The 26,203-nt window shown below is 40.5% G+C and overlaps 3 protein-coding genes across 4 annotated transcripts; 1 reads left to right on the plus strand and 2 right to left on the minus strand.

Moving 5' to 3' along the window:
* On the minus strand, positions 1-5,378 carry LOC134101881 (cytochrome P450 2J2-like). Its single transcript, XM_062555742.1, has 9 exons — positions 5,086-5,378; positions 3,851-4,013; positions 3,140-3,292; positions 2,723-2,883; positions 2,102-2,278; positions 1,429-1,570; positions 1,139-1,326; positions 821-962; positions 1-469 (listed from the first exon to the last, which is right to left on the minus strand). Exons 1-9 carry the CDS (start codon positions 5,275-5,277, stop codon positions 294-296), a joined length of 1,494 nt encoding a protein of 497 aa, XP_062411726.1. The 5' UTR covers positions 5,278-5,378; the 3' UTR covers positions 1-293.
* Positions 5,379-8,968: 3,590 nt separating this feature from the next.
* Positions 8,969-14,742, minus strand: LOC134101889 (cytochrome P450 2J2-like). Its single transcript, XM_062555752.1, has 9 exons — positions 14,515-14,742; positions 13,823-13,985; positions 13,558-13,707; positions 12,872-13,029; positions 12,067-12,243; positions 11,458-11,596; positions 10,987-11,174; positions 10,588-10,729; positions 8,969-10,335 (listed from the first exon to the last, which is right to left on the minus strand). Exons 1-9 carry the CDS (start codon positions 14,695-14,697, stop codon positions 10,160-10,162), a joined length of 1,476 nt encoding a protein of 491 aa, XP_062411736.1. The 5' UTR covers positions 14,698-14,742; the 3' UTR covers positions 8,969-10,159.
* Positions 14,743-18,257: 3,515 nt separating this feature from the next.
* On the plus strand, positions 18,258-26,203 carry LOC134101886 (cytochrome P450 2J4-like). Of its 2 annotated transcripts, XM_062555746.1 has the most exons (9): positions 18,258-18,773; positions 19,273-19,435; positions 19,614-19,763; positions 20,553-20,713; positions 21,034-21,210; positions 23,005-23,146; positions 23,255-23,442; positions 23,902-24,043; positions 24,559-26,203. In XM_062555746.1, the coding sequence occupies exons 1-9, from the start codon at positions 18,579-18,581 to the stop codon at positions 24,732-24,734; spliced, it is 1,494 nt and encodes a 497-aa protein (XP_062411730.1). In that variant the 5' UTR covers positions 18,258-18,578; the 3' UTR covers positions 24,735-26,203. The 2 variants fall into 2 exon arrangements, with proteins under 2 accessions (XP_062411730.1, XP_062411731.1); XM_062555747.1 differs by lacking the exon at positions 21,034-21,210.

Consider the following 26,203-nt stretch of genomic DNA (forward strand, 5'->3'; position numbering starts at 1 on the left):
TTGTCAGGAAAATGATAACAAGTTTAATGGGATTTTTCATCAGTGTAATTATACATAATATGGACATTTCTACAGATGTAGATGAAACTATTACAATTATTTTTTGTTATTAAAACAAGTGAGTACAAACCATTACTGTAAACCATATTTGCATTTCCCTTATTCTTGTGAAGATGTTTGACCTTTTTCTAAAAAAGAATATAATGATGATATAATGATATAGCATCTGCGATGTGTTGTATAATTTTCTAAATGTTGCATAAATTAAATGCATTGAAAAGGTCAATGCTCTGTCAGCGTGACTGTGCAAAAATTTTGAAAGGCAATGGGCTGCGTGTGAATCCCACATCTCCTTCCAGGCTTAGCTCAACTCCATCTTCGGTGGAAAACGTACATTTCTGAAACAGGCTCACAAAAAACAAAAACAACTCCATCTTGGCCAGCTGTTCCCCAAGACACACCCGCTTTCCTGTGAGAAAAAACAGATGCAGAGTTTCTTTAATCTGCAAGATATTCAGACAAAACAGCAGAGGTGTCAAGAAAAGGCTTCCAGCATGAAGTGCTGTGGTGAATGTGCTCTGTGCCCTGGGCGCATCTCATCAGGCGATGGAAAAAGAACAACAATCCTGTCACATTTGAGGAGCAAGATTGAGAAGCACTTGGAAACGTCATGAATCCTGGGGTGTTAATGACTGTGAGTGCACTATATACTGTATCTAGATAAGAGCACTATATCATAATTGTATGAAGAGACATACAACTAGAGCAGTTACCCATCTTAAGCGACTGAATCACTCTTGCATTGGACATTTAATCCTACCTGCAGAGAAGGGCAAGAAGGCGTCTCGTCTCCTGAACTTGCCCTCAGAGTCCAGGAAGTGACCTGGGTTGAATTCCTCTGGTGTTTCCCATTCAGACTTATCATACAGCACTGATGTCAACATGGGCATCAGAGCTGTTCCCTACCGAAATAAATACCATATCAATGTAATGTGAGACTGGTAATCACAGTGACGTACAAAACAGGTCATCGGTGATGTACTAAACAAGTCAATCCAACATGGACGAGGAATCTTTCATCAGCTCTACCGAGAAAGAAAACCCCACCAGAGAGGGTTGAAGGACGTTTTGACCCCACCTTGGGTATAAAGTATCCTCCCAGAGTTGTGTCCTTCTCTGCCATCCGTAGACCATTCAGTGGGACAATATTTCCTATTCTCTGAATCTCGTGGATCACAGCCTCGGTGTACGGCATACTGGCTCGGTCAGCCATACTGGGTTGGCGTGACTGCCCAACTACATGGTCAATCTCTGCTTGCACCTTCTCTGTAATTCCACAGAATGGGAAACATTCAGCAAATCTCTAGAAACCTTTCGTAAGGGTAAACCCTACTCTTTACATAGTCAACATATGCTTGAGACTCTCACCCTGTACATCTGGGTATTTGATCAGGAGATTCAGGGCCCACAGCAGGGTGGTGGCGGTGGTTTCAGTCCCAGCGAGAAACAGGTCCATTGAGTTTAGAACCACAGCGGTCTCATCAAAGCCATCAGTGGGGTCACGTGATCCCTAAAGAATAGATAATCAACACACTATATCAAACACTACAAGATTACAATGAATCTTGTATAGTAGCCTATACAATATAGTCACACTACAAGATTACAATGAAATAATCAGTAAATCAGTAAGCCTCCTAGGTAATAAGTAAGTAACATGCAACAGTAAGCCTTAACATATTAACTTCTAACATTGAAACATTAACATGTTGGGCCCTAATTTCATTGACGGAATACAAGCAAAATGGATTAAGTCCGGTGCACTTAATTTACCATGTCAGAGTACCGTCACTACAGTTGAGTATGCACTCTGACTGCCAACGGGTCTGGCTCTATATAGGTGTTGTAGTCAAGCTTCAGGGTTAGTAATTTGGAGACCCAGGTTCAAGACCTGGTGGGGTTATCACTCTCTCCATTCCCTACCAACACCCACCCATACCATGTTGGCACAGTTAGGATCTTCCTCATGGGATTTGCCTTGCTTGTTGCCAATTAATGAAATTAGGGCCCTTTATATTTGAGTAAAACAAGAAGACTTTACACTCTTCATCTCAGTGATGTAGGCATCAATGTAGTCTCTGGGGTTCTCTGGGTCAAAGTTGTCCTGGTGTCTCTCCACTTCTTTCCTTATGAATGCATGAACGTGTCCATAGTTGCTAAAAATATCATTGTGTTGCCCAGGCAGGTACTTCATTATGGCAGGAAAGGCCTCGTATAGCTAAAAAAGGAGAGACAGCCATTTGTGCTCAGAAATATCATAGCAGATACATTTGAATATTAGTATCTAGCAATTACAGTACAAATAAGTAATTAATCATATTAGTAAGTGAGTAATTTAACTATGCTGTTCCTTCTGACCAAATGGGTGCAAACTAGAAACTAGAAACTCCTGCCTGCAAACTAGATGAGCACAAGAAATTAGACAATAGGAATACAAATAGCCATATGAACTGCAACCCCAAGTTTCAACATAACTGACTTAAATGAAATGATGTTAAACGGCATTGTTGAGAAGAACTTTTGGATCAAATGGATCCAACTTCACAGTGTCCAAATGTGGAGATCTTGCAGGTAACTAACTTTGATGTTCCTCTCTTATCTTGAAATATTAAACAGAGTGCTGAGCTGAGTATGGATTATGGATTATAAAGTGTTATAATACCTGGCCCCATATTGATCCTTCTAGGGATATTGCTCTGTTCATGAAATAAAGAATCCTCTTGAAAGTATCGTCAGTGTAGTCGTACCGCTGTGCAAATACCATCTGACAAATTATATTAGAAACTGCATTGTTGAGAAGAACTTTTGGATCAAATGGATCACCTGGGAGGATGGAGAAGAGAGCAAAAAGATCCAAGTTTGAGATGGCAAAAATATGTGTAATATTAAACACTAACAAAAAATATACACAATATTGTACAGTTCTCATGCATTTGTTAGAGCGGTAGTTCTCTAAAGCATCCAATCAGTGTTCTAAGAACAAATCTTGTTATCTTTTCAGTATCCCAGTCGATTCTCATTACTAGAAGCAGGGAGTCAGTGGAATGTTACCGGGTCACTTCCTCTTCCTGGCCTGTACCTTTTTGGCTCTCCATCTCCTCCTGAAGGTAGCGGCACTCCTCAGAGATGGCATTCTCCATCGTCTTCTTCCCCAGGCCGAAGTTTTTGAGTGTGGTCAGCGTGAAACGACGATGCCTTCTCCATTTATGTCCACTACTTTGGAACAGACCTCCTGATATACAGAAATGAACAGCTGACTTGAGCATCATATTCATGGTGCCCAGCAGTATTCTAATGAGTGAGCATGATGCATGGGATAAGGGCCCGCATCAACCCAACGTGTGACCACGCGTCAATGCCGTCTAAAATTCACCTCCGTCAAAAACGAGATAAATGGGGAGTGAATGCTCTCCACACACAGTATACGTTAATTAAATAATTTAGCCTTAAGAACCGCTACATGCCACTCTCCTCCTTGTCTGAAATCTGCAGACAAAGACTTAAAGGAGCACTGTGTTCCTGATCCTGTTAATAGTTTTCATTGTCTTACTATCATGTCCTGATGTCTGGTGATGTGGTCATTAGTATACGGTATGATCAATAAACAATAATATTGATCAAAAGTTGTTTTTACTACAACTGAGATACACTGTCCCTGCAGGGACTTACCTGAATAAAACCCATGTCTGACATCTACTCAGTTCAGATAGATATGGGACATAAATCATAAATAATAACACACATATGGCATGTGATGACACTGATTAATGGAAAAAATCACATTTCTCACCATCTCCTTGGTAGACTCTATTAGCCAATGGGCTAAAGGGACGATCCACAAAGTTCTCAGCTTGAACCACAAGAGCCTCTTTCACCATTTTATAGCCAGTGACAAACACGGTTTGTTCTCGGCCCAGACGCAAAGCAAAAATTTTGCCATAAACATCCGCCAACTATAAAGACATAATTGATAAGTCAACTTCGCCTTTTTTTAAAAAAACAACAACAGCAACAACAACAGCAAATCAGAAGAACCCTCTGAAATATTAGATTTTAGAATAGCTAAGGGCTATCCAGTAACATTAGGCATTTACTATCCATGTACAGTAGCAGTGCAATATGACCAAAAATGAATCTCTGGATTTAGGCTACTTGATTTTATCATGTTCATAGTTCTCTTTAAGAGACTAATGTGAATAGCCTACTTCTGGCAGCACCGTTTAGTTTAAGCTTCATGATTATCTCAGTGTTCTTGCAAAGGCTTCATATAAACTTAGCTCAATATTTTTTATTGAAATTGTTTGATCAAGCATGAATCAGCTTTGTAAACCTATACATTTAATTCATGTGCAACCGTTGTACATGATAAAATCATGTAAATCCAGCCTCTTTTTCTTCAGTGTACTTGAGGCTACTGTAACCTTCTTCTCAAGCAGAATGAACACGTTTTGCAGTGAATTATTTACATTTATAGGCTATAACCGATGACTGCATCTGAGGAAAATAGTAATTTTCCATTTTCCATTCACCACAATTACGTGTAGAGCTTGAGGCTACTTTAACTCTATTCTCAAACAGAATGAACAGGTTTTGCAGTAAACTACAGTATGTCCAATTAGACCCTGTAAAGCGGAACCAGTCGTTTCGGTAAAATTTACTAAATAAAGTTATTGTGCTCACGTGAACGGCCATAAACTAAGCTTTCCAACGATATGTAGGCCTATATCGAGGTTATTTCACAAACTCGCTAAGATAACTGCATCCAAAGTTGACATGGTTCTCCTGTCATGATGCCAGAAGAGGAGAAATCACCTTTTCCGTGAAATGCGTCCACGATATGAAACCGTAGACTGTATACAGTCGAATTATGCGAAAACGTGAAATTCAACATTTTAAGTTTGTTGATTTTCTCAAAATAACGTTGTGCGCAAAACGACTGATTTCGCTTTGAATGGTCACAAATGATCATGAAACGTATTATGGCATGTGTTTTACTGATATGGGAAAGTTGATCTTTTTTCTCACCTTGGTTAGGTAAATATGTGGTTGTTTGGAGTCAATACTGAGGAGGTTTCCCACGAAGGGCAGTGCCAATGGCCCCGGGGGATAGTTTGGAGGTTTTCGATTCTTCAGGTAGTCGACAATTAGAAGAAATATGACGAGAAAAAGCATGAAGCTCTTTAGGTCAAGCACATTCAATATCATACTCGGCTGCATGTTTGAGAAAAGGCTATTGTCCTGCAAAAGACCTAATCCTTTGCTGACTGTTTACTTATGCAGAGCAACTGGATCTTCGTGCAAAGGCGGTCCATGTTGTAGCTATTGCATAATGTAGGGTAATAAAGTAACCCAATAGGTTACTCTTTGACAAATGACACAATCCTTCACTGACTGTTTACCAGCTGGATGTTGGTGCAAAGGCTATAGGGATTATCCTATACGATTTGAAGTTATTGCAGTAAATAAGTGACATAATGGATTCTAGGAATCACGGAATCTAGGAAATGGTTGCTGCACAGTCTCAGATTTTACTCAAAGTCTGTCTACTACATAATAGTTATGTCCCAAAAATGAAGACTGTAAACTATTTTTGTTCAATTTTGATGTTTTCATATTTTCTTTGCCCTCAGGATTTTAAAATGTCTTGTTTGTCATGTTGGAAGCCATGGTAGGACATTGATATTTTAAGTAAGTGATACTTTATAATGTTTTTTTTTTTTTCTCATTACTCTTTATGGTGGCTTTTTGAGATGTGTACAGTATGTCATAAGACAACTGATGAGCAAAGTAAGGGATTTTGCATTATGTGTCTGCAGGGGTGCTGCGAGAGAACTTGGGCCCTATGACCGACAGTAATTCTGGCCCCTCTAATAGTATTATTGGGAAAGGGGCTCTCTGGGCTCCACTGCCAGTGTGGGTTTTTTCTGAGTGTACGTGATAAAACCAAGTAAATCCAGCGATTCCTTCTTTTCAGTGATCCAGTGAGCTATAGCTGCCTGTAGCTCCACTCCCCTATGCATCATGGAGATATTTGCCTTCGCCTCATTAATTCATTAATTCTGTATTTTGGGACACCTCGACAGCCGCTATCCCTTACCCTGCAATAACTACAAAACATGGATAATCCCTTGCCTGTGCACCAACATCCAGTTGCAGACACATAATGCATGAAAATATGCAACCATTGAAATTGAACAAAAATAGTTTACAGGTTTTTGGGACCTAACCATTATGTAGTAGACAACTTTTAAGTAAAATCTGACACTGTGCAGCAACCATTTTCCTAGATTCTGTGATTCCCAGATTCACATGATCCATTATGTCACTTTATTACCCTATATTACCCATAATCCCCTAACTGCTGTAGTTAGGACCATAATCTATCATTTTCAAGTTCAACCCACATGAGTTGAAAATGAGCTTTCCGTTCTTGCACCTGCAGTTAAACCCTTGTTAGTGCAGATATTGTTTTAGTCTCACAATCTGAAGGTTGTGGGCATGACGGTTTTTCATCCACTGTACAGATAAACCATGATTAATCCATGGTTAATTTTCGTAAGGGATAGCTTGGAACCATGATGTACCAACTTGCTCTTATACGTTGAGTTTACTCAAAGATCTTTGGCAGCGGGTTGCCTTACATTTTTTAGTTGTCCTGACTAAAATTACAGTAAGGGTAGCCTAGAAATCAAAAAGGAAAAGTCAGGGCAGTCCAATTTATCAAACCATATTACATTACAATTACATAAAACAGTCTAGTTCTGGATGAAACACATCCTTATTTTGTTCAAATAGTCTTCCGATTGAGTAATCAACTTTTTCTAATTGAATTCAGTATAAGATAAGGGAAATATGGTTTGTCACAAACAAAGAATTAAATTAAACAAACTCATGCTTTTCTTTCAAACACAATGTTATTACGTTGAACTGACATATTTTGCCAACAATGAATTCATCCAACAAAATCATGTTCAATGTGAAGCACCTACTGTAAGTACTGAACAAGTAAGGCAAATGAACACATGGGATGCCTTGATGTCACCATTACATTGTGTTCCCATGAGCCTTGCCAGAACACTGAGATAATCAAGCAGCTAACATTGTCCACTTAATGGTTGTGTGTGTGTGTGTGTGTGTGTGTGTGTGTGTGTGTGTGTTCACTATCTCAATTGTTGTACCTCCTCTGTCACCACCTTCTCTCTCTCCTTCTTCAATTGCTGTACCTCCTCTGTCGCCTCCTTCTCCCTCTGGTCACCTCTCTCTATTCACCTCCTTGGCCATTTCCCTCTCTTTCCCTCTTCTCCTCATATATAAAAATCTCAGTTAATGTTCAAATGGTTTGAGAGAGGTAGTATGTCCTAATCAGTTTTGGTGAATGTGTGTTTCCTCACCAAGAAGTTGGAAAGCATTTTAAACACCTTTTGCCCACTTACTAGCACATTAAGATTGCTACAAAATAATAATAATAATAATAATGTTTCATTGTTTCCCCAGAGCAAGCCTACTCACATGCACTGTCATTAACCGTGTGTACGTATACAAGTACAGTAGCCTACAGGCGTGCGCACTCTAAAGGAGTGCCGTAACCTCTGAACTAGCCCACAGCAGATAGCATGTGACATCTCCAAGTAAATTATGCAATCCCCCCCAAAACGTGTGACTGTATTGGAGCAAACGGCAACTTACTGTAAATTACAATTCAGTGACATTGATTCAACACAGTAAATCTCTGACACCCTCTGGCTTTACCTCATAGGACACTGGCAAACTATAGACATCTATGGGGTATCCTACGAAGCTCGATTAGTGGGTATGTTGCGCTCAAAGCCAGGGTATTCTGTCATACGAAAGTGGCTCTGTTTTAGCGTCACTCTATAACTATAGTGCCTTATGCTGCCGACCAAACCTGCTCGGATGCACGTTATGTGGTAAGTTATAGCCCAAATAGTGTAAAACTACCGCCTACTGACCAATCATCAATTATCTTGAAAAGCAAAGTTATCTCACGTGTAAGATATATTAGCTGGATATGATTTTTTGGGGGGTTATGACCCCCAAAACCCCCTGCAAATTATGTGCATGATCGCAAGAAATTGCTGAGTTTGAACTACCTTTTCTATAAACACCAAATCCAAGAACGACGAAGCAAACCACCAAGGTTGCGACGCAAGTTAGCCTACTGTAGGTAGGATGCTTTCTGGAAACGCACCCCAGAATGACCATTCAACACAATAAGGATTTGTTTCATTCAGAACTAGGCTAGTTTCATCTAATTGTACAACCTATGATTTGATAAATTGGACAACATAACTTTTCATTTTTTACTGTGCGCCTTACCCAGGCCTTGGTTTTTGGACCCGTTCTTAAAATAGACCAAGTCTGAACAACATCTGATGGTGGAGCAACACCTTATCTGATATACTGTAGCATGATTTGACATGACATGCCCATATGGGAACATTCCTTTAGTTCATGCAGGTTATTTGGAGCCCAAAAGAATGTTTCTCTCTGACCAGACAGACTTAATATGGATTGTTTGTTCTTTTGTTTAAATCATCTTCCTTATTATTTTTCCCTCTCATTTTTCTCTCTCAAATAGCAGGATAACGATGCTTGTACACTTATGGAAACATGTTTCCATGATTAGTGATTCATTTGTTTCTGTATCCTCATGCAAAAACACATATTCCTTGTTGCGACTCCTTTAATTTTCATGCACAACATTAGGCCTATAATGTTGCTTACTCAAGTTTACTTTGACCTATCCTAGGGCTTTGGAGATAAGGATATTGAGATTGTTCAGAGAGGCACAAAAAGGCTTTGGTTTAGTTGGCCAGATAGATAGCTTGTAGTAGGCTATTACAACCATGTATTTATCTTGCTGCTATTTGTACACATTGAGGGCATATTCAAATGATGAAATCTTTTATTTTCCGACACACAGTATCACTATCATCATATTCACTACCCTTTTTATTCCAGACATGACCATTCCCTGTTATTGAACAGCTAGCAGGCAGCATGTTTAAAATAATGTGCTTTCAAAACATACATTATGTCAAATAACAGACAAAAGGCAAACCCTCCCAGCACTGACACAATATATATAGACTATTTAAAGGTTTCACAGGCAGGCAAGCAGCCCAGGAGACTGTGAACAAGCTCGTTCAGAGCTCTCGGAAAACATGGTGGACCGATACAAAAGCCCTGCAGACTGTTGTTGTTGTGTGTGTGAGAGCATTAGCGCACTCTGGGCTTGCTTCCGATGAGACAGAGCAGGAAGAGAGCTGCCGCTCTGTTAACAAATGTGTGTGTGTGTGTGTGGAGGGTGTGTGTCAGCTGGACAGCCTGTTATGTAAGCTGGGTTCAGACAAGTTTTCCTGGAAAACCTAAGGGTGAATAGAAGTCCACACATTCCTTTTCTGCACTCATATCCCTCTGCTTGCAAACAAGGCAAGCTATCGCCACGGAAAATGTATACTAGTGAAGGGCACTGTGAATCACAATCTCAAGTTTTTTTAAAGGCATCACCCATAATCATCACTCACAAGTATCATCAGCTTGAGAGAAAACTGTTTATATTTAAGTATTTTTGACCACACAGTGATTTATATACATATAAGATTAATTTACCTTAACTGAACAGTTTCGGTTATGTATCTTTTTTCAGATTGAATGGTGGCAGTGTCGCTTCCACCTAGTGCCTGTGAGCGGAATAACATTTTGAACTGAGCTGGCGGGCCACCGTACTTACAAACAAAAAGTCTCATAGCCTCGCGATCTTGTAATGTCATGGCAGAGCCAGTGAAATGAAACACAAATCAGAAAAACGAAAAACAAGATAACAGCAAAGAAATTGCCAAAATGCATAGTTTCCCTTTAAGCAAGCTAATACATTTATGTGGAGTGACTAGGTTTCTCACAATTATGATGATTAACAATCTCACAATCAGACATAGACATTAATCCGCCTTTACATGGTTCCATGGTTTACTTGATTTGACATCCATTTCAGGATGTTCAAGGTGATCCTACAACAGTTTTATATTGAGACTGTCTTTGTTTCTTTGTGTGTTTCTGAAGGAAGAGGGCCTGGACATCACCGAGGCTTGACACAGATCTTATGGGCAGGAGGCGAGTAGGTGAAGCCTAGCAGTCCCTCCAGGCTGAGCTCCACACCTGGGATTGCGGAGATAGTGAACCTCTGCAGCAGCGAGGTGAACACCAGGAAGAGTTCCATACGAGTCAGCTGCTCCCCTAGGCAAACTCTCTTCCCTGGGGGGTTATGAATACATGTGACAACATGAAGATACATACCAGACCTAAGTGTACTCACATACACAAGAGTCAGTGTCAGCAACAACAACATTCTGTCTGTTGATTGCTTAGTCATTGACTACCACTGCAACAACGTGTCAATTTGAAAATGACATCATAATAATGTGATAATAACGTGTACTCAATTTTTTTCAAGAATGTGTGATGACACAGTTTAAAAAATAGGTGTAGGGCTTAATATTTGGTCACCTGCTGAAAACGGAAAGAAAGCATCTCTCTTGCGGAAGTGTCCCTTGGAATCCAGGAAATGTTCAGGGTTAAAGACATCAGGTGTCTCCCACTCATTTTTATCATGGAGCACAGATGACAGGTTTGCAGTTATCGCTGTTCCCTGAGCAGATAAAGACACACATGCCATTTAGAAATATACAGTATTGCAAACAATTCAGGCAGCATTTACTAAAGGCTTGAAATTGAACAGCTTAAAAGCTGTTCTTGTTTGTTTGGTTTGGTTTTCCCCCCTTTACTTGCTCTTGCTCTTGCTTTTGGGGGTTCAATGAGCTAGGAGGGTAAGCATGTGGTTTTACTCAGATGATTGAAAGGTCAAAGAAGGTCAAAGATCAGGGTCAAAGGTCAAGGATCATTCACCTTGGGTATAAAGTATCCAGCCAGGGTGGTGTCTTTGGAGGCCATCTTTGGAAATCCTAATGGCACAACATTTCCCAACCTCTGAGTTTCATAGATGACTGCTTCGGTGTAATGCAGTTTAGGTCTGTCTGTCATGTTTGGGAACCGTGACTGGCCAATCACATTGTCTATCTCAGCCTGGATCTTTTCTGCAATAGAGATGTAGATGTGCTGGCTTAGACACGGCCACTTAAAGCTGCTGATTATAGTGTGTCAGTGACCTCTGATGTAGTGATCATTACTAAATGGCATATTTCATTCATAATGTCATCACAACAATGCTATCCCTACCAGTGCATACGTTATGTTTCTCTGTTTCATATACAATACATAGTTGAACATCTTCATGGTCTCTAGTGACAACTGAATGTTGTATGTAAAATAATGATTTAAAAAACAACAACAGCAACAACAACATCATAGATCACTTACGTTGTATCTCAGGGTACTTCATCATGAAGTACAGGGCCCAGCGCAGTGTCGTGGCAACGGTCTCAGTGCCAGCCTCAACCATGTCGAGGGTGCAGATGACCAGGGTCTCCAAGTTAAATCCTGCCTCCTCATCAGTACTCTGAAAGGCAGAGAGGAGGAGCTTGCTTTTATTGCACCAGCATACTGGATGACCTCCCGATGTAAGTGCAGTTTAACTTGTTAATGTTAATGTTGCACAGTGGTGTTCTATCACAAATCTAATGTCAATGTTTTGTGATCTTCGAGGGCTGAGAACCAAAGGGGCGTAAGTGACATTTTGGTCAAAATTGAGTTATATATATCACCTGAAAGCTCTTGATGAGCTCTCTTAGCTGACAAAATTATAGAAGTAAAATATTTATAAATATAAGGTCTTTAACTGTGAACATATAGAAGCAGTTAGATTTGTTTTGGCTCTTCCGTAAAGTTGGTGAAATGTCACTTACGCCCCTTTGGTTCTCAGCCCTCGTAATGTAATCTTAAAATGACATTAAAATGACAAAAGCTAACATCGCAAAAAGCAGTTGGGTTTGTGGGATTCCAGTGGCTATCTGTCTGCCTCTGTCTCACCTTCTCCATTTCACCCAGAAACACGTCTACGTAATCACGTGGGTCTGACGGATCCCTGTCCTCCGTGTGTTTCAGGATCTGCTCTCGCAGGAAGTCTGTGACCATCTTGTAGTTGGAGTGAATGGTCTGGTGGGGACCTGGCAGGTGGTGGAACAGGCCCGGGAAGGCGTTGTACAGCTGGGAAAGAGTAGAACACCGACACAGATTAACAGGGGAATGTGGATCAAAATGTATCACGTTGCATTGTGACCAGGGGTGTTTGTGGTCAAATAAGAGGTGGGTAAACTATGAATTCTGTTCATGGTATTCAGAACATGTTTGGTGAGGGTGGAGGTTATTGACCAATGCTTATAACAATACCAGTGCTATGAAATGGTTCCTAGAGTGTTGATGAGTGTACATAATTGTGAATGTGAATAATACAGTGTGCTTTTTGAATGTGAACAGTTGCAGTGAATAAACTCTTTTGAGCAGTGGGTAAACTCGATGTCTAGAACTCTAGAATCGCCATATCTCACTGAAGAAGGGTAAAGCCCGAAACGTCTGTGAGGCGATTAAAAAAGTAAAAGGAAACTGCCGTGTGCTTGCTTTATTTATTTTCAATGTTTATGATTTAGTATCAAGTAAGTTTAAGCACCCAGTTCGAAGCACTAAGGTGTTGAGCGCGCTTCTTTATTTATAAACTCTATGTCTGAAATTTCAGAGGTGGATAAAGTGTGTTTGCGTGCATGTGGCCTCCACTAGAGCCCTGATCATGACGAATCAGAATTGTGGATTTCGCAACAAGTGCAGCTGCAGCACTGACCTGTGCCTGTGCAGTCCCTGCCAATATAACTGCCTGAGCATCTGCCTGGAGAACGTTCTGGAAATGTGCATCACTGTACTCAAACCGACGCCCAAAGACGACTGAGTAGATGACATTTGCTGTTGCACTGCACAGCACGTACTGCGGATCAAATGGCTCTTGGGGACAAAACAAAACAAACAAACAAACAAACAACAAAGACAGTCATTAAGCATGTATAAGAGAATGCTGCTGATGTTTTTCTGTGTGTTCAGCAGATTTCCCTCATCAGAATAAGATGATTTGGCAACTATTATTGCTCATTGCAAATCCATTACATTTTGTGTGACTGTTTGCCTCAACAATGACAACAGCAGCAGTGAGAATGAATCAGCATTGAGAATGAATCAGCAGTGAGAATAAATCACTAACTATTGAGTATTGACTGCCAATGAGAGCCCCACTGACCCTGTCCCTTGAACCAAAGGTAATAAATGTCAAAATCAGAATGATTTGACAGATCTACTTCTAATCAATAGTCCTTAGGTCAATAGTCCTTCATTAATAATCAACAGCTTAACCTGTCGTGTGTGGCCTGGGCTCATTGATATTTACTGCTTTTGTGGTTACAATATGCATCCATTCATATCTAAGCATGGAAATCATCTGTATTTGATAATTCAGTGTTGTTTCTAAGCGACTCACACCTTGTTCCTCCTTGAATGCGTCACAAAGGTATTGACACTCTTGCAGAATGTGAAGCTCCAGGGTTTTCTTTCCTTCTCCAAAGTGTCTCAGATGGGCATTGGCAAATTTCTTTTGCACCTTCCACATATACCCATTACTCAAGGCAATACCTTAATTCAAAGACATACAATGTAAATGTACATTCGGCGTGGCCTTGCAATGCCGGCATGTGCCATACCATACATAATGCCAACCATGCAGTTTAGCATCAGATTCTTTACTCACCGATCCCTTTAAAGACCTTGTGGAATAGAGGAACGACTGGCCGGTCTGCAAAACTGTCCAACTGAGTAACCAGGGCCTCCTTCACCATTTTGTATCCTGATATAAACACTGTTTTCTCACTGCCCCACCTCAGGCTGTAGACATCTCCATACACCTCAGCCAGCTTTAAAGGTAAACACAGTAAACTTGTCAGGAGGTCAGACATTACTTACTGACTTACTTCATATTTTTTTTGGTTTTAAAAGGTATAGTCATTGATTCCAGCTAAAGTGATTGATTATTTGATTGCATTTTGATATGAGTGAATGATAGCCTTCCAATGTGCTGCTGAAGAAGTGTATGGCTTAGTACCAGCAACTTGGCTTATTTCCCACTGAGAGAGGTCACAGAAACGTGCAGAGTTTTAAGACATTATTTTTTTTTTGGGGGGGGGGGGGGGGTACAAAAAGGATGGATATGGAATGGAAGGAAGTATAATGTAAGGTCAAATAAATACAAGCAGTCATCTTTTATATTCATTGAAGGGTGTAATGCAATACATTTATGGGTCTGTGTTTAGAATTCTGCTTGATAAAGCAAATATCACAGTTACGAAATGTACTGAAATAATATCTACAGCAATCCAAAGCTAAGAACTCTGGTGATGGTATTTGTAAGTGTGCAATGACAGCATGGGTATATTATTTTCCTACCTTGTCCATAGATTTGAAATCTACTCCTGTGAAAACATTCCCAACTACTGGGAGAGGCCATGGTCCAGGTGGAAAATTTGGAGGATCTTTGTTTCTGACTACATCCACTACAATCAAGAGAACACAAATAACAACTAACCATCCTTTTAAGTCAAGCAGATCTAGCAACAAGTTTAGTATCATGACTGGATGTGTTCTCAAAAGTCTTGCTATGTGAATGGCCCTCTGTTGGGAGAGGAGACTATATATGGGGTGTTATGTAACCCATTGCAATCTTTTCCTATGTGAGGGGATGGGGTGGGTGGGATCTTAGTTCCTTTGTTTATAAAATGTGAAAGTTTATGCTTGATAACACTCTGAAATGGGAGTAAAGTTCTTGCAAGGTAAATTGCTTGGGAAAAAAAACCTTGGAGCTGTGCCAAATGCTGTGCAGTGGGATTGTTGTGTGAGCTCTCTCTCTCTCTCTCTCTCTCTCTCTCTCTCTCTCTCTCTCTCTCTCTCTCTCTCTTTGTGTGTGTTTTCTGTTTTCTTGTGTGATTGTAATCAGTGTGTAGTGTAGAAATTCCTTATTGTAGTATGTACTGGTGGTAATAAGATTTATATAAAACTATAAGATAGTAGTGTGTATAGTGGTTACATGGTAATGTATAATACTTCTACGATGTATACCTCTATACAGTATATCACCCTTTATAGTGTTCCTATAGTATTTATATTTGTCTCAACATACAAATTCCAAAAATATTACTAATATGTTGTCACAAAATAATATTTTAAAGAAGAATCCGCACACTTCAAGTCTTTGTGCAAAAATAGCTTTACTGATAGCAATCAGTAAAGCTATTTTTGCACAAAGACTTGAAGTGTGCGGATTCTTCTTTAAAATATCCAGTCACTCTTAATCCTGCACCTCACACGGATGAGTGGTGATTTTTTACTTTTTTGGTCACAAAATAATATACAATTCCTGTATTTTTTGTAAGGTGTAGTTTTCTTCATGTATTCAGGTGTGATGAAGAGTTCATACAGACCTGCAATATGTTGGTCCGACATATCTGAAACTTTGACTTTCGGGAGAAAGCAGACTGCCTTGATCAATCCAATGGTGGAGAGCTTTCAAAGAACACAAACAGAAGAGATAAGATAAGATTGGCATGAGAGTTAGCCGTGTGTCAGAAGGATATGTTGACAATTATGAAAATCCTAAATCTTTCTATTTCCAGATTGCTAACTGAACCATTGGCAATGTTAAGCTGCTTGTGGATGACTGTATAGATCATTTTGGCAACCTTAGCTTCACATGTCATTATCAGTTGTATACCTTCATTTCCCCAACTTGAATTATGTTAGTTTTTTCTACATCTAAGGTCAGGTAGTTGACTTGGATATGTTATAGGCCCACTGAAGATGTTACAGTTAGCTACAGTAGCTTTTACAATTGAAGATCATGTGAAATGTATGCTGCCAGCCAAATTTGCCCTCAAAACTGGCACAATGGAGGCATTGGCACATCCCTGAGCTGGGTGAGTTTGGTGTGGTGAACTTGACTGGCCTGCAAAGAGTCCTTACCTCAACCCAATAGAACACCTTTAGGATGAATGAGAGCGGAGACTGAGAGCCTCTTGCCAGTCTCCACGTCCAACATCAGTGTGTGACCTGGCAAATGCGCTTCTGTAAGAAAATAATTCCCATAAACACACTCCTAAACTGTGTACTTAGCCTTTCCAGGCCAACGTCATACCCTTTGGATTGTCACTTACGTTCATATGCCAGACAGGTTCAGTTCAGACAGGGAACTGGTTTTTGAACCAGTTCTATTCAGAGTAGCCAAGACATTCCACATTGCTTCTTTTAAAGTATGGCTTTTTGTACTTTAATAATTAACGCTTGCAATCTAAATAGGAGAGTGAACAGTGATTGTGATGAGTGGGAGAGAGAGATGGGGTGGAATTGGGACAAGGTCAGATTCACACACGGGTCACAGTGGGCACCGCTTGCGCCACAGCTTCCATCCACAGTATCTATGATGTGGAGTGTTAAGGCTTATGCTGTGTAGGCCTATGTCCTTTTGGAGAAACAGTGGCCTAGTGTGATCCAGTTGTCCAAAGGGCTCTTCTTACGAGTTATAAGATGATTAAAAAACGGCAAATGACACGAGTAGAATACCCCCCCCCCCCCCCCCCCCTATACTCGTCTGATGACAAGTGATCTTGTACAAATAAAAAGGACCCCCAGTTCACGGTGAGTTCTTACGACAAGGAAGTTACGTCATATCACAGGTTGTCACAAACCTCCAGTATAGGGGTACACATGGCATGCAAATGCCTACATTTGAGAACCCTGCTGATGTCATAGTCATGTCATAGATGTCATTAGGGGCAGCCGTGGTGTACTGGTTAGCGCATCGGGCTTGTAATCGGAGGGTTGCCGGTTCGATCCCCGACCAGTCCACCACGGCTGAAGTGCCCTTGAGCAAGGCACCTAACCCCTCACTGCTCCCCGAGCGCCGCTGGTTGGGCAGGCAGCTCACTGCTCTGGGTTGTGTGATTCACCTCACTGTGTGTTCACTGTGTGCTGTGTGTTCACTAATTCGGTTAAATTGGGTTAAATGCAGAGAACTGAATTTCCCTCACGGGATCAAAAAAAAAAGTATATATTAATTATTAATTAGTCCCCCAGTACATGCCTGTGGTGTGGCCAGCTGCTCAGTCACCAAGATCCAAATGATCAAATGTTTACAATAATAACAGAGGCAGAATACAACTGATGGTTGAGAACTTCTCCACAAAAATAACCACACAAAAATAACCAGCATCACATACTCCCCACTGTATATGTGTGTGTGTGTGTAGCCACTGCAGTGCTGCCACAGTAGGGGTCTGTGTGTGTGTGTGTCTTATTTTTTTTTTATCTATTTATCTATTTATTATCTTCTTCCCACCCACACCCACACACACACACACACACACACCTGCCCCACCTTAACCTAACCCCCACTTCACTGCATCATAGAAAGCCACACTCCTTACAGACAACATACAGCTCACCAACCCCACTGTATCATCATAAAATTCTGCCACATACATACAACACACTGTCCACCACCCTCTGAATCATCAGTATGCCGCAGCCGCTGTCCCACACACAGCACATTGCTACCCCCCCCCCTCCCCCAACACACACGCGCACACACACACTGCCCCTTACCAGCATCTTATTAAGCCACATAAATACAACACACTGCCCACCACCCTTTGATCATCAGTATGCCACTGCCCCCCCCCCCCCAAACACACACACACACACACACACACACACACAAATGCACACTTCCAATGCACACACATACACTTCCCCTTCACCCTCCAAGCCCTACATACATATAGTACACCACTACATGACTATACACTTTGAATTTTGAACTTTGGTTAGATAAGCAGTTTTTTTTTTTACAGTGTATGGCATGTGCCTGTAGGCTACAGCAGCCTAAATACTTTCCTATACCGTCCGTTCCCGTCCGAAATAATAGATATAGCCTACTGTATGACATTTGAAGCATCAGTAAAACAAAAAAACAAAAATCCAGATGAAGTTAATGTAAAGTTCGTAACCACTAGTCTAAATTTAATAATAACGTGGACGACAAATTGATATGGATCACTTTGACGCTGTTTCCCTCCCTCGCTTCGGAAGCAACTCTGAAAAACTTGTTATGCTCCTATTTCCGTGCAGTGCCTGTGATTTTGAACGCACGCCAAACGGGACAGCAGGACCAAGCAAGAAGGCTACATTTTGAGGAACGAGAACTGAACAGGGTCATTCTTTAAGAAACACTATCCTACATTCAGCAAAGTCTGATCAAGAAACTGTCTGATGAGCTGTAATGAGAACAAACATGAAATAGAATTCGAAAAGAATAGGCTACCCAATGCTGCAGAGAATGACTGTGTTGTTTTGACTTTGCCGCTGACTGGTTTACACCAAGACAGGTTGTTTGTTTAGAAACTGAACGGAAGCTGATTTTATTTAGAAGTTACGTGTTTAATACATTTTAACCTAGCAAAATGACGTCGATCTTATTTATTTTTTATTGGATCGACATTAAGAGTGTTTTTGTGTTTCTCGCCGTTTTCCTTTTAATTTATGACTTCATCAAAAACAAACGTCCAAAGAACTTTCCTCCTGGGCCGCGTCCTTTGCCTTTTATAGGTAACCTTCATCATCTTGACTTCAACAATATCCATCTACAGTTTTCCGAGGTAGGTCCCTTGGCTGGTTGTAAAGCAGGAACTACACAAACCTGTGTAGCCTAGGCTATCCCTTACAACAAATAACTGCAAACAACTGCATTTTTCGAAACACATTGCCGTTGTACTGCAGTACAGCGTAGGCTAGGCCTACAATGATATTTTAATGTCCAAAATATTGCATTTCTCCAGTAAAGAACAGTATGCAATGCAATGCAACTGTTTTCATCTCTAAAATATTGCATTTCCTGCAAAAGAACTACAAAAACTGCAGGATACTTGAAGTAGGCTAGTAGTGCAGTTCGTTTTTGGAAAGGATGTGTCTTCATGATTCATGAATTCTGTTACTGTCACTAGGCTACAGTGTAGCATGTGTCAGAATGTGTTGAGATATGCAGTTGTAACAAATTGATACAAGGTTAAAGTCTAGGCCTGCGCAGCATTTACCAAACTTACTTTATTGTTAGAGTAGGGCTACATACTTGCCCATTTAATTCCTGTTTTATTTCAGTTTGCTGAAACATATGGAGATATTTTCAGTATTCAGTTCATTGGACCATGGGTTGTTGTTCTCAATGGACACAAGTTAGTGAGAGAAGCATATGTGCTTCAAGGAGAAAACTTTGTTGATCGGCCATCCTTACCTGTGTTTGAGGACCTTGTGGGACACAACGGTAGGCTACATGACTTCAAGGCAAGATTACAGGAAATGTAGACAGAATGCTGTCTATTATGATAAAGTTTCATGATAAGGTGTTAATAATAATAATAATAATACATACGTTTTATATAGCGCTTTTCAGGGTACCCAAAGACATGTTAAATCTTGACTTTCTGATGTTCCCTGGTTAGGGGTGGTGGCATCTAATGGATATTCATGGAAACAGCAGAGAAGGTTCGCGCTTCACACCCTGAGGAATTTTGGACTGGGCAAGAGAAGCCTTGAGCCCTCCATCCTTCAAGAGTGCAGATATCTAAATGAAGCATTCGCTAATGAGCAAGGTAAGTGAGCCAGATGCATGTAGGCCTATCATGATTTTTTATTTTTTTTGGATTCATATCATTTTGGTTCATGTTGTGTTATAAATGTTTATGTTAAATATTTTAGAAAAAGAAACACCATTTTATTTACACAAACAGGCAATTTGGAAACAATGTGCCTCATTCACATACCACAACAGTGGAAGTTTGTCATTATGCTAGTGCACAGAAACGATATGGTAGTCGAAGGTCAAGGTGTGCTGTGACCTTAAATTCTTGTGAATACAGTTATCAAGAAAGGAGCATCTGAAGGGAATTTTTATTCAAGGAAAATATTTGTATTACTCACTAATTGCCGCTACTTTTAAGTAAAACTGATGTAAAACTGGTGTGATGTTTAGATATGAACAATTACAACTTAATTTATACTTAAAATTATTAACAGTAGGCCTATTGAAAATGTGAGGTGTCGAAGAGATAACGAAACAAATGAAAACGTAATGGTACCAGCTACTCTGAAAGACATCCATGGGCAGGGCAGGTGCCTATAGAAGTGGTAAGGGAAACTCACACTGCCAGTTGAGGGGTTAGGTGCCTTGCTCAAGGGCACTTCAGCCGTAGTGGACTGGTCGGGGATCGAACCGGCAACCCTCCGGTTACAAGCCCGAAGCCCTAAACAGTACACCACGGCTGCCCAATAATTATATGTGTGTGACAATAATTGGACAATATGGCATGGAGTAAAATGGGAGCTTTTTGTTGGACTCAAAAGTGATCCGGCCAGTCTAATATGAGTGTTCTTGCTTCCAGGCAAACCATTTGACCCACAATGGCTCATTAACAATGCTGTGGCTAACATAATTTGCTTGCTGGTGTTTGGGGAGCGCTATGAGTACTCCAGTGATGAATTTCAGTCCCTCCTCAAGAACATCAACGAGGGTGTCCTTCTGGAGTTTGGAATATGGTCACAGGTGATATTCTCATCACACTTTCATTTTACTGTAACTCTTCCAGAAATGGGCGTAGAGCAAAGTCACTCCAATGAGCAGTGAGTCTACTCTTGTGCATGAACTAAAGCGGTTGTGTTGGATGTGTCAGCTCATGATCTATCTTGGTCGTTGAATTAGCAAATAGATTTTGCCTCGTTATTCAATTATCTTTAGACTCTGCTGTCTGCCCGCCTTTTAAATGAAGACTCGAGGTGTGTATGGATATAAAACATGATGGGGCACTAATATCACCCCAGAGAAACATTCTACGTTCTATTGCGCTGTACTTTGTGTGTTCACAGCTGTATAATATGTTTCCATGGTTATTTCGCCGAGTGCCTGGCCCACACAGACGGTTGTTTCATGTTTGGAAGGAAGTGATTGACTTTGTAAAGAAAATAATTGAGGATCACCGTGTGGACTGTGATCCTTCTTCCCCTAGGGACTACATTGATTGCTTTCTTGCAGAAATGGGAAAGGTGAATTTAATCATGCAAACTACTATTTGATCACTGCACTCTACCATTTAAAATGTTCTTAGAATTGTTGTTAGAATTGCTTTTAAAAAGCGTAAAATATTTTACCATGTTGTACTGTAAGTCGCTTTGGTTAAAAAGCGTCAGCCAAATGTAATGTAATGTTAAAGGGATATTCCGCCATTTTTGGAAATACGCTCATTTTCCACCCCCCCTCGAGCAAAACAATCGATATTTACCTTGTTCCCGTTCATCCAGCCATTCTGTGAGTCTGGCGATACAACTTTTAGCTTCAGCCTAGCATAGATCATTGAATCGGATTAGACCACTACACTCTCATCTGGCGTAATAATCAAGGCAACTTGCACACGTACCATAGGTGCAGTGATATCGTACGCAGCATCTGAAAATAGTCCCCATAGACAACAAGCAGTAGTAGTGCCAGTAGTTTGCAAGTTGCCTTGATTATTACGCCAGATGAGAGTGTAGTTCCATGTCAAATCAGCCTAGAAAAATGCCAGGTTTAATTTTCAGTTGGTCTTATTGCACTTTCTAACTTGAGAGGAGACACGTTTTAAATGGGAAAATGACCAGGGCCCGTATTCACAAAGCATTTTATCTTACCACTAAGAGTACTCCTACAGTAAATCGCGCTAGAAGATTTTAGTTAGGAGTTTTCCATTAAAAGTTATTCACAAAGCCTTTCAGACCTACTTTTAGTAAGGAGAAACGCCCACTCCTAAACTAAAAGTGAGTCTTCGTTGCTATGGTTGACGTCATTACTCATGCACAAGCTTGATGAAAGTGACCACGTTGATTGGCTGGTGATTATAAGGCGGGAATGATGGCAAACCTCCCCTACAATGACGAGTTGAGTGACAGGTGTTAGGTCTTAGCGTGCGCTATGTCGGGCTGTGAAGGATGGAAGATGATGAATAAATAGGCATAGCCTTACTGAATAAAGAGTAAAGCAAGCCTTGGCTTAATGAAACACTATGGACTGGAGCAGTATATGTGCAACATGTTTTAAATTAATCTGTATGAAAACACGTAGCCTATATTTGCAAAGAGGAGAAGCGATTTAATTTAATTAGGCACAATAAGACGTTACATTTAGTTTACATGCAATGGTGGTTTTGGTTGTCGGTGGCATTATTGCATTTGCATCCTTAGTTGCAATGCACATTTATTCCCTTGCATGACAGCGAGCTCCTGCACTGCACGGTGATTTCAAAACATCGCGACGTGAAATGCCACTAAAAGCGGGTTGTGAATAGGTCTTAGTGAGTTAGAAGTCCTCTCGAGTTCTTTTACGCTGTCTTAGACTTAGGAGCTACTTTTAGGCTTAGAATGCTTTGTGAATAACTTTTAGTGAAAAAAATTAGGAGTCATAAAGTTAGGAGTGACACGCCCATTATTTTTAGGAGTTCCTCCCTAAATTCGCCAGTTAGGAGCTACTTTTAGCCCTAAAATTCTTTGTGAATACGGGCCCAGAAATCTTAGTCACTTTTAAACATGAAGCTAGCAGGCGAGAAGCTAATGGTCTAATCCGATTCAATGATCTATGCTAGGCTGAAGCTAAAAGTTGTATCGCCAGACTCGCAGAATGAACGGGAGCAAGGTAAATATCGATTGTTTTGCTCGAGGGGAGGTGGAAAATGAGCGTATTTCCAAAAATGGCGGAATATCCCTTTAAGTTACATACGACTGATTAAAGGTGGATTGAGCTATCTCTACAATCAGCTACAGTATGTAAGACTATTACACATGATGTATGAATCAACTCTCTTTCTCTAGTGGAAGGATGATGAAGCATCAGGCTTCGATATAGAAAACCTGTGCTTCTGCACACTGGACCTGTTTGTTGCAGGAACTGAGACCACTTCTACAACTGTGTACTGGGCACTGCTCTACATGATTGCATATCCTGAGATACAGCGTGAGTAGTTTTGCATAGTCCCATGCAGCACCTACTTCTTTCTCTGAGGAGAAGTAATTCCTGATAAAATTGAATGTATTGTCTCTTTCTCTGTTGCTCCGTCTTAAGGCAAGGTGCAAGAGGAGCTAGACCAAGTGGTCGGATCTTCCCGACAGCCATCCTTGGCTGACAGGGAGAGCTTACCTTATACAGATGCTGTTATCCATGAGATCCAGAGATTTGGAAACATCATTCCATTGAACCTGGCTAGATGTACCACCAAAGAGACCCAAATTGGTGACTACACCATTCCCAAGGTGAGCTAGGTGACAGTTAGATCGAGCTATTTATCAATATATATTTTACGACCAAATTACAGCCATGCCTCGTGTCATATAGCTTAATTAACTATTGCATTATAAATATACAGTGTGTTGCAAAAAGTGAAAAGATTAGCTCATTTTACTCATTTTATCCATCGTTCCAATTTGGCCGAGTAGCTAATAGTATCCTTATCAGTAGTGTGGCTAAAATCCATTTCTTCTTTTCTCAATCTTGGCCGGGTTGCTTATAACTCATAACTGATAAAAAAAAAAAAAAGGATAAAGATACGGTTGCTTACTAACATGCCGGGAAGGGCGGGATATGTGTAGACAACTGCCATATTGGTGTTACAAACCAACTCCATACATTTCTATGAAGGATTCTTTGAGTGCTGTGTCTCCTCATTACATTACTCCTCTCTACTAAGTGATTCCCATTATGTGGTTTTTCAGGGTACAATGGTGATGGGCAATTTGACCTCTGTTTTGTTTGATGAGACGGAATGGGAGACCCCTCACACCTTCAACCCAGGCCACTTCCTGGATGCAGAGGGGAAGTTCAGGAAGAGGGAGGCCTTCTTGCCTTTTTCTATTGGTACACCACATCTATTAATCTTCACTGATGGTTGAGTTTGAATTTAATGGCTAAAACACATTTTAGTCATCAAAGTATTATACTGCAATTTAAGAAGGAGTTTGTTTTAAAGGAACACTTCACCGTTTTTTCATAATACACTACGTCATTCCCTTAACTAAGACGAGTTGATACTGTACATACCTCTCACGTTTCAATGCGTGCAGTGCACTCACTGGCTCTAGCGCACGGCACTACTTTGATAGCGCTTAGCTAACCCAGTTCATTCATTAGGATCCAAACAGAGATGAATTTAGAAACGACCATAGATCTTCATGTTTTCCGTGTTTCCCCAGTTACACAAATAGTCACACGACCAAGTATGGTGAGACAAAATAAAACGTGGTGCATTTCTAAGCGGGTAACAGGGATAACTATGTTGTGTGGCTACTGTATGTTGTGTGTGTTACTGTGTTCCTTAACTTGCTTCATTGATAGTTCTTGACTTGGGATTTTTTCGCTGGGCTTCTTCTCAGGAAAGAGAGTGTGCCTGGGAGAGCAGCTGGCCAGAATGGAGCTGTTCCTGTTCTTCAGCTCGCTGCTCCAGCGGTTCTCCTTCTCACCACCACTGGGAGTAGAACCCAGTCTGGAGTTCCGATTTGGAATCACTCGCACCCCTCATCCCTATCAACTCTGTGCTATCCCTCGCTGAGACTTAACTTTAAAAAAAGAAATGCTTCACTGCACCATGCAGTCTGCATTGATAATCAAGGTGCTTGATTTCATACACCTGTGGAAAGGGACCTGATGAAACCCATGAATAGATATAAATGTATAATCTTTGAAGAAGAAAAACTCCTGCAGTGGTGCTGCAGATGTAAACTAGGCATGAACGCAGCATCAGAGGATAACACGATGACAAGCACATTTACAAGCAGCAGATTTACATTTGACAAGCAACATTAGCTTGTGGAGTTGAGTTAGCCTACTGTGGACAAATGTCTGCTAAAAATGGGCTGAAATAGGCATATTCGCATACTGTATTATGGAATCAGAATTTCAATGGTGTATTAATTTATCAAGTAATTACAAATGAAACCTACATAATAATGCAACATTTAATTTGGAACAGCTACTTGTAGTTTAGTGTATTTTGACTTTAGTTCACTCCATTTGGAAGTATTTCCATAAAATAAGCTTAGCTGTTTCAAAAATGTTGATGTTTAGAACCAGCACAGATATAAAAAATAAGGTGAATAAGCTATTTAAAAAATGCTGTCAGGGCTTACATTCTGGAGCTGGCCAGTTGGCCACCTTGCTGACCGTTCTGTGTTAAATGTGGTTTGACTTGATTTTGATTTGTTTACCTGTCTGTTGTCATGTGCTTTTTCTCCCACACCTATCCTTATTTGTTCTGTGCTGAATCCTGTCTTTGTCTATTTTCCCGTCACTTTCAGTTCAGTTGTCAACTGTTTTGTATGATTATTACAGTGCATGAAAATGCACTGTACTGTTCTTCCTAGGTTTCTTATTATTCCAACTTCTTCTAACGCTCGCAATTCAGCTTGAACCGTTTAACGTAGAAACTTGATTCAAACTTTGTTACGTAGGTCTTACTAAGGAGACCTGTGCAATATATTTTTCAACTTTGTAACTTTTATACTTTTTAAACTGTAAATTAAAAACTATTAAACATTTCCCCATAGACTTAACATTGCTCATTATGACATCACGGCAGCAATTAGAATGTTACGCCAGGTGGCCAGTCCAGGTGCAGCAGCTCTCTCTCTCTCTCTCTCTCTCTCTCTCTCAGGCTTTAAACTGGCTCTCTTGAGACTACATTTTCTGTTCCCCTGTATCAACGGTATCAACATAAGTCTTCCTAATTCCATCCAACTTTCTATCCATTCATCTTCTTCAAACCATTCACTCATCCACCCATTCTAAACAGTCTGCCTATCAACATCAATTAGACGATCTACATTCAACTTTGAAACAATCTACTCTGTCTCAGGCCTGGCTCTCTTAAGACTAACAAGTTAAGTTGATTACACCTGTACTACTCTCTCAGTAGAGAGCTGTGTCTCTCCATTCTACAAGAATATAAGGCACATTCCATCCAACTTTCTATCCATTCATCTTCTTCAGACCATTCACTCATCCACCCATTAAACTGTTTAT

The sequence above is a fragment of the Sardina pilchardus genome, chromosome 15 (assembly GCF_963854185.1).
Source record: "Sardina pilchardus chromosome 15, fSarPil1.1, whole genome shotgun sequence".
Lineage (NCBI taxonomy): Eukaryota > Metazoa > Chordata > Actinopteri > Clupeiformes > Clupeidae > Sardina > Sardina pilchardus.

What these genes read in the sequence shown, in the direction of transcription:
- LOC134101881 (XM_062555742.1), bottom strand. Translation starts at nt 5,277, where the DNA reads ATGCAGCCGAGTATGATATTGAATGTGCTTGACCTAAAGAGCTTCATG. An exon ending in CAAATACCCAGATGTACAGG is followed by an intron (nt 1,327 to 1,428) that starts GTGAGAGTCTCA and finishes GTGGAATTACAG; the next exon opens with AGAAGGTGCAAGCAGAGATT. An exon ending in CTTCTTGCCCTTCTCTGCAG is followed by an intron (nt 470 to 820) that starts GTAGGATTAAAT and finishes TTTTTCTCACAG; the next exon opens with GAAAGCGGGTGTGTCTTGGG.
- LOC134101889 (XM_062555752.1), bottom strand. Translation starts at nt 14,697, where the DNA reads ATGATACTAAACTTGTTGCTAGATCTGCTTGACTTAAAAGGATGGTTA. An exon ending in CAGGGACTGCACAGGCACAG is followed by an intron (nt 12,244 to 12,871) that starts GTCAGTGCTGCA and finishes ACTCTTTCCCAG; the next exon opens with CTGTACAACGCCTTCCCGGG. An exon ending in TTTCTTTCCGTTTTCAGCAG is followed by an intron (nt 10,336 to 10,587) that starts GTGACCAAATAT and finishes ATAACCCCCCAG; the next exon opens with GGAAGAGAGTTTGCCTAGGG.
- LOC134101886 (XM_062555746.1), top strand. Translation starts at nt 18,579, where the DNA reads ATGACGTCGATCTTATTTATTTTTTATTGGATCGACATTAAGAGTGTT. An exon ending in AGTTTGGAATATGGTCACAG is followed by an intron (nt 20,714 to 21,033) that starts GTGATATTCTCA and finishes GTGTGTTCACAG; the next exon opens with CTGTATAATATGTTTCCATG. An exon ending in CTTCTTGCCTTTTTCTATTG is followed by an intron (nt 24,044 to 24,558) that starts GTACACCACATC and finishes GCTTCTTCTCAG; the next exon opens with GAAAGAGAGTGTGCCTGGGA.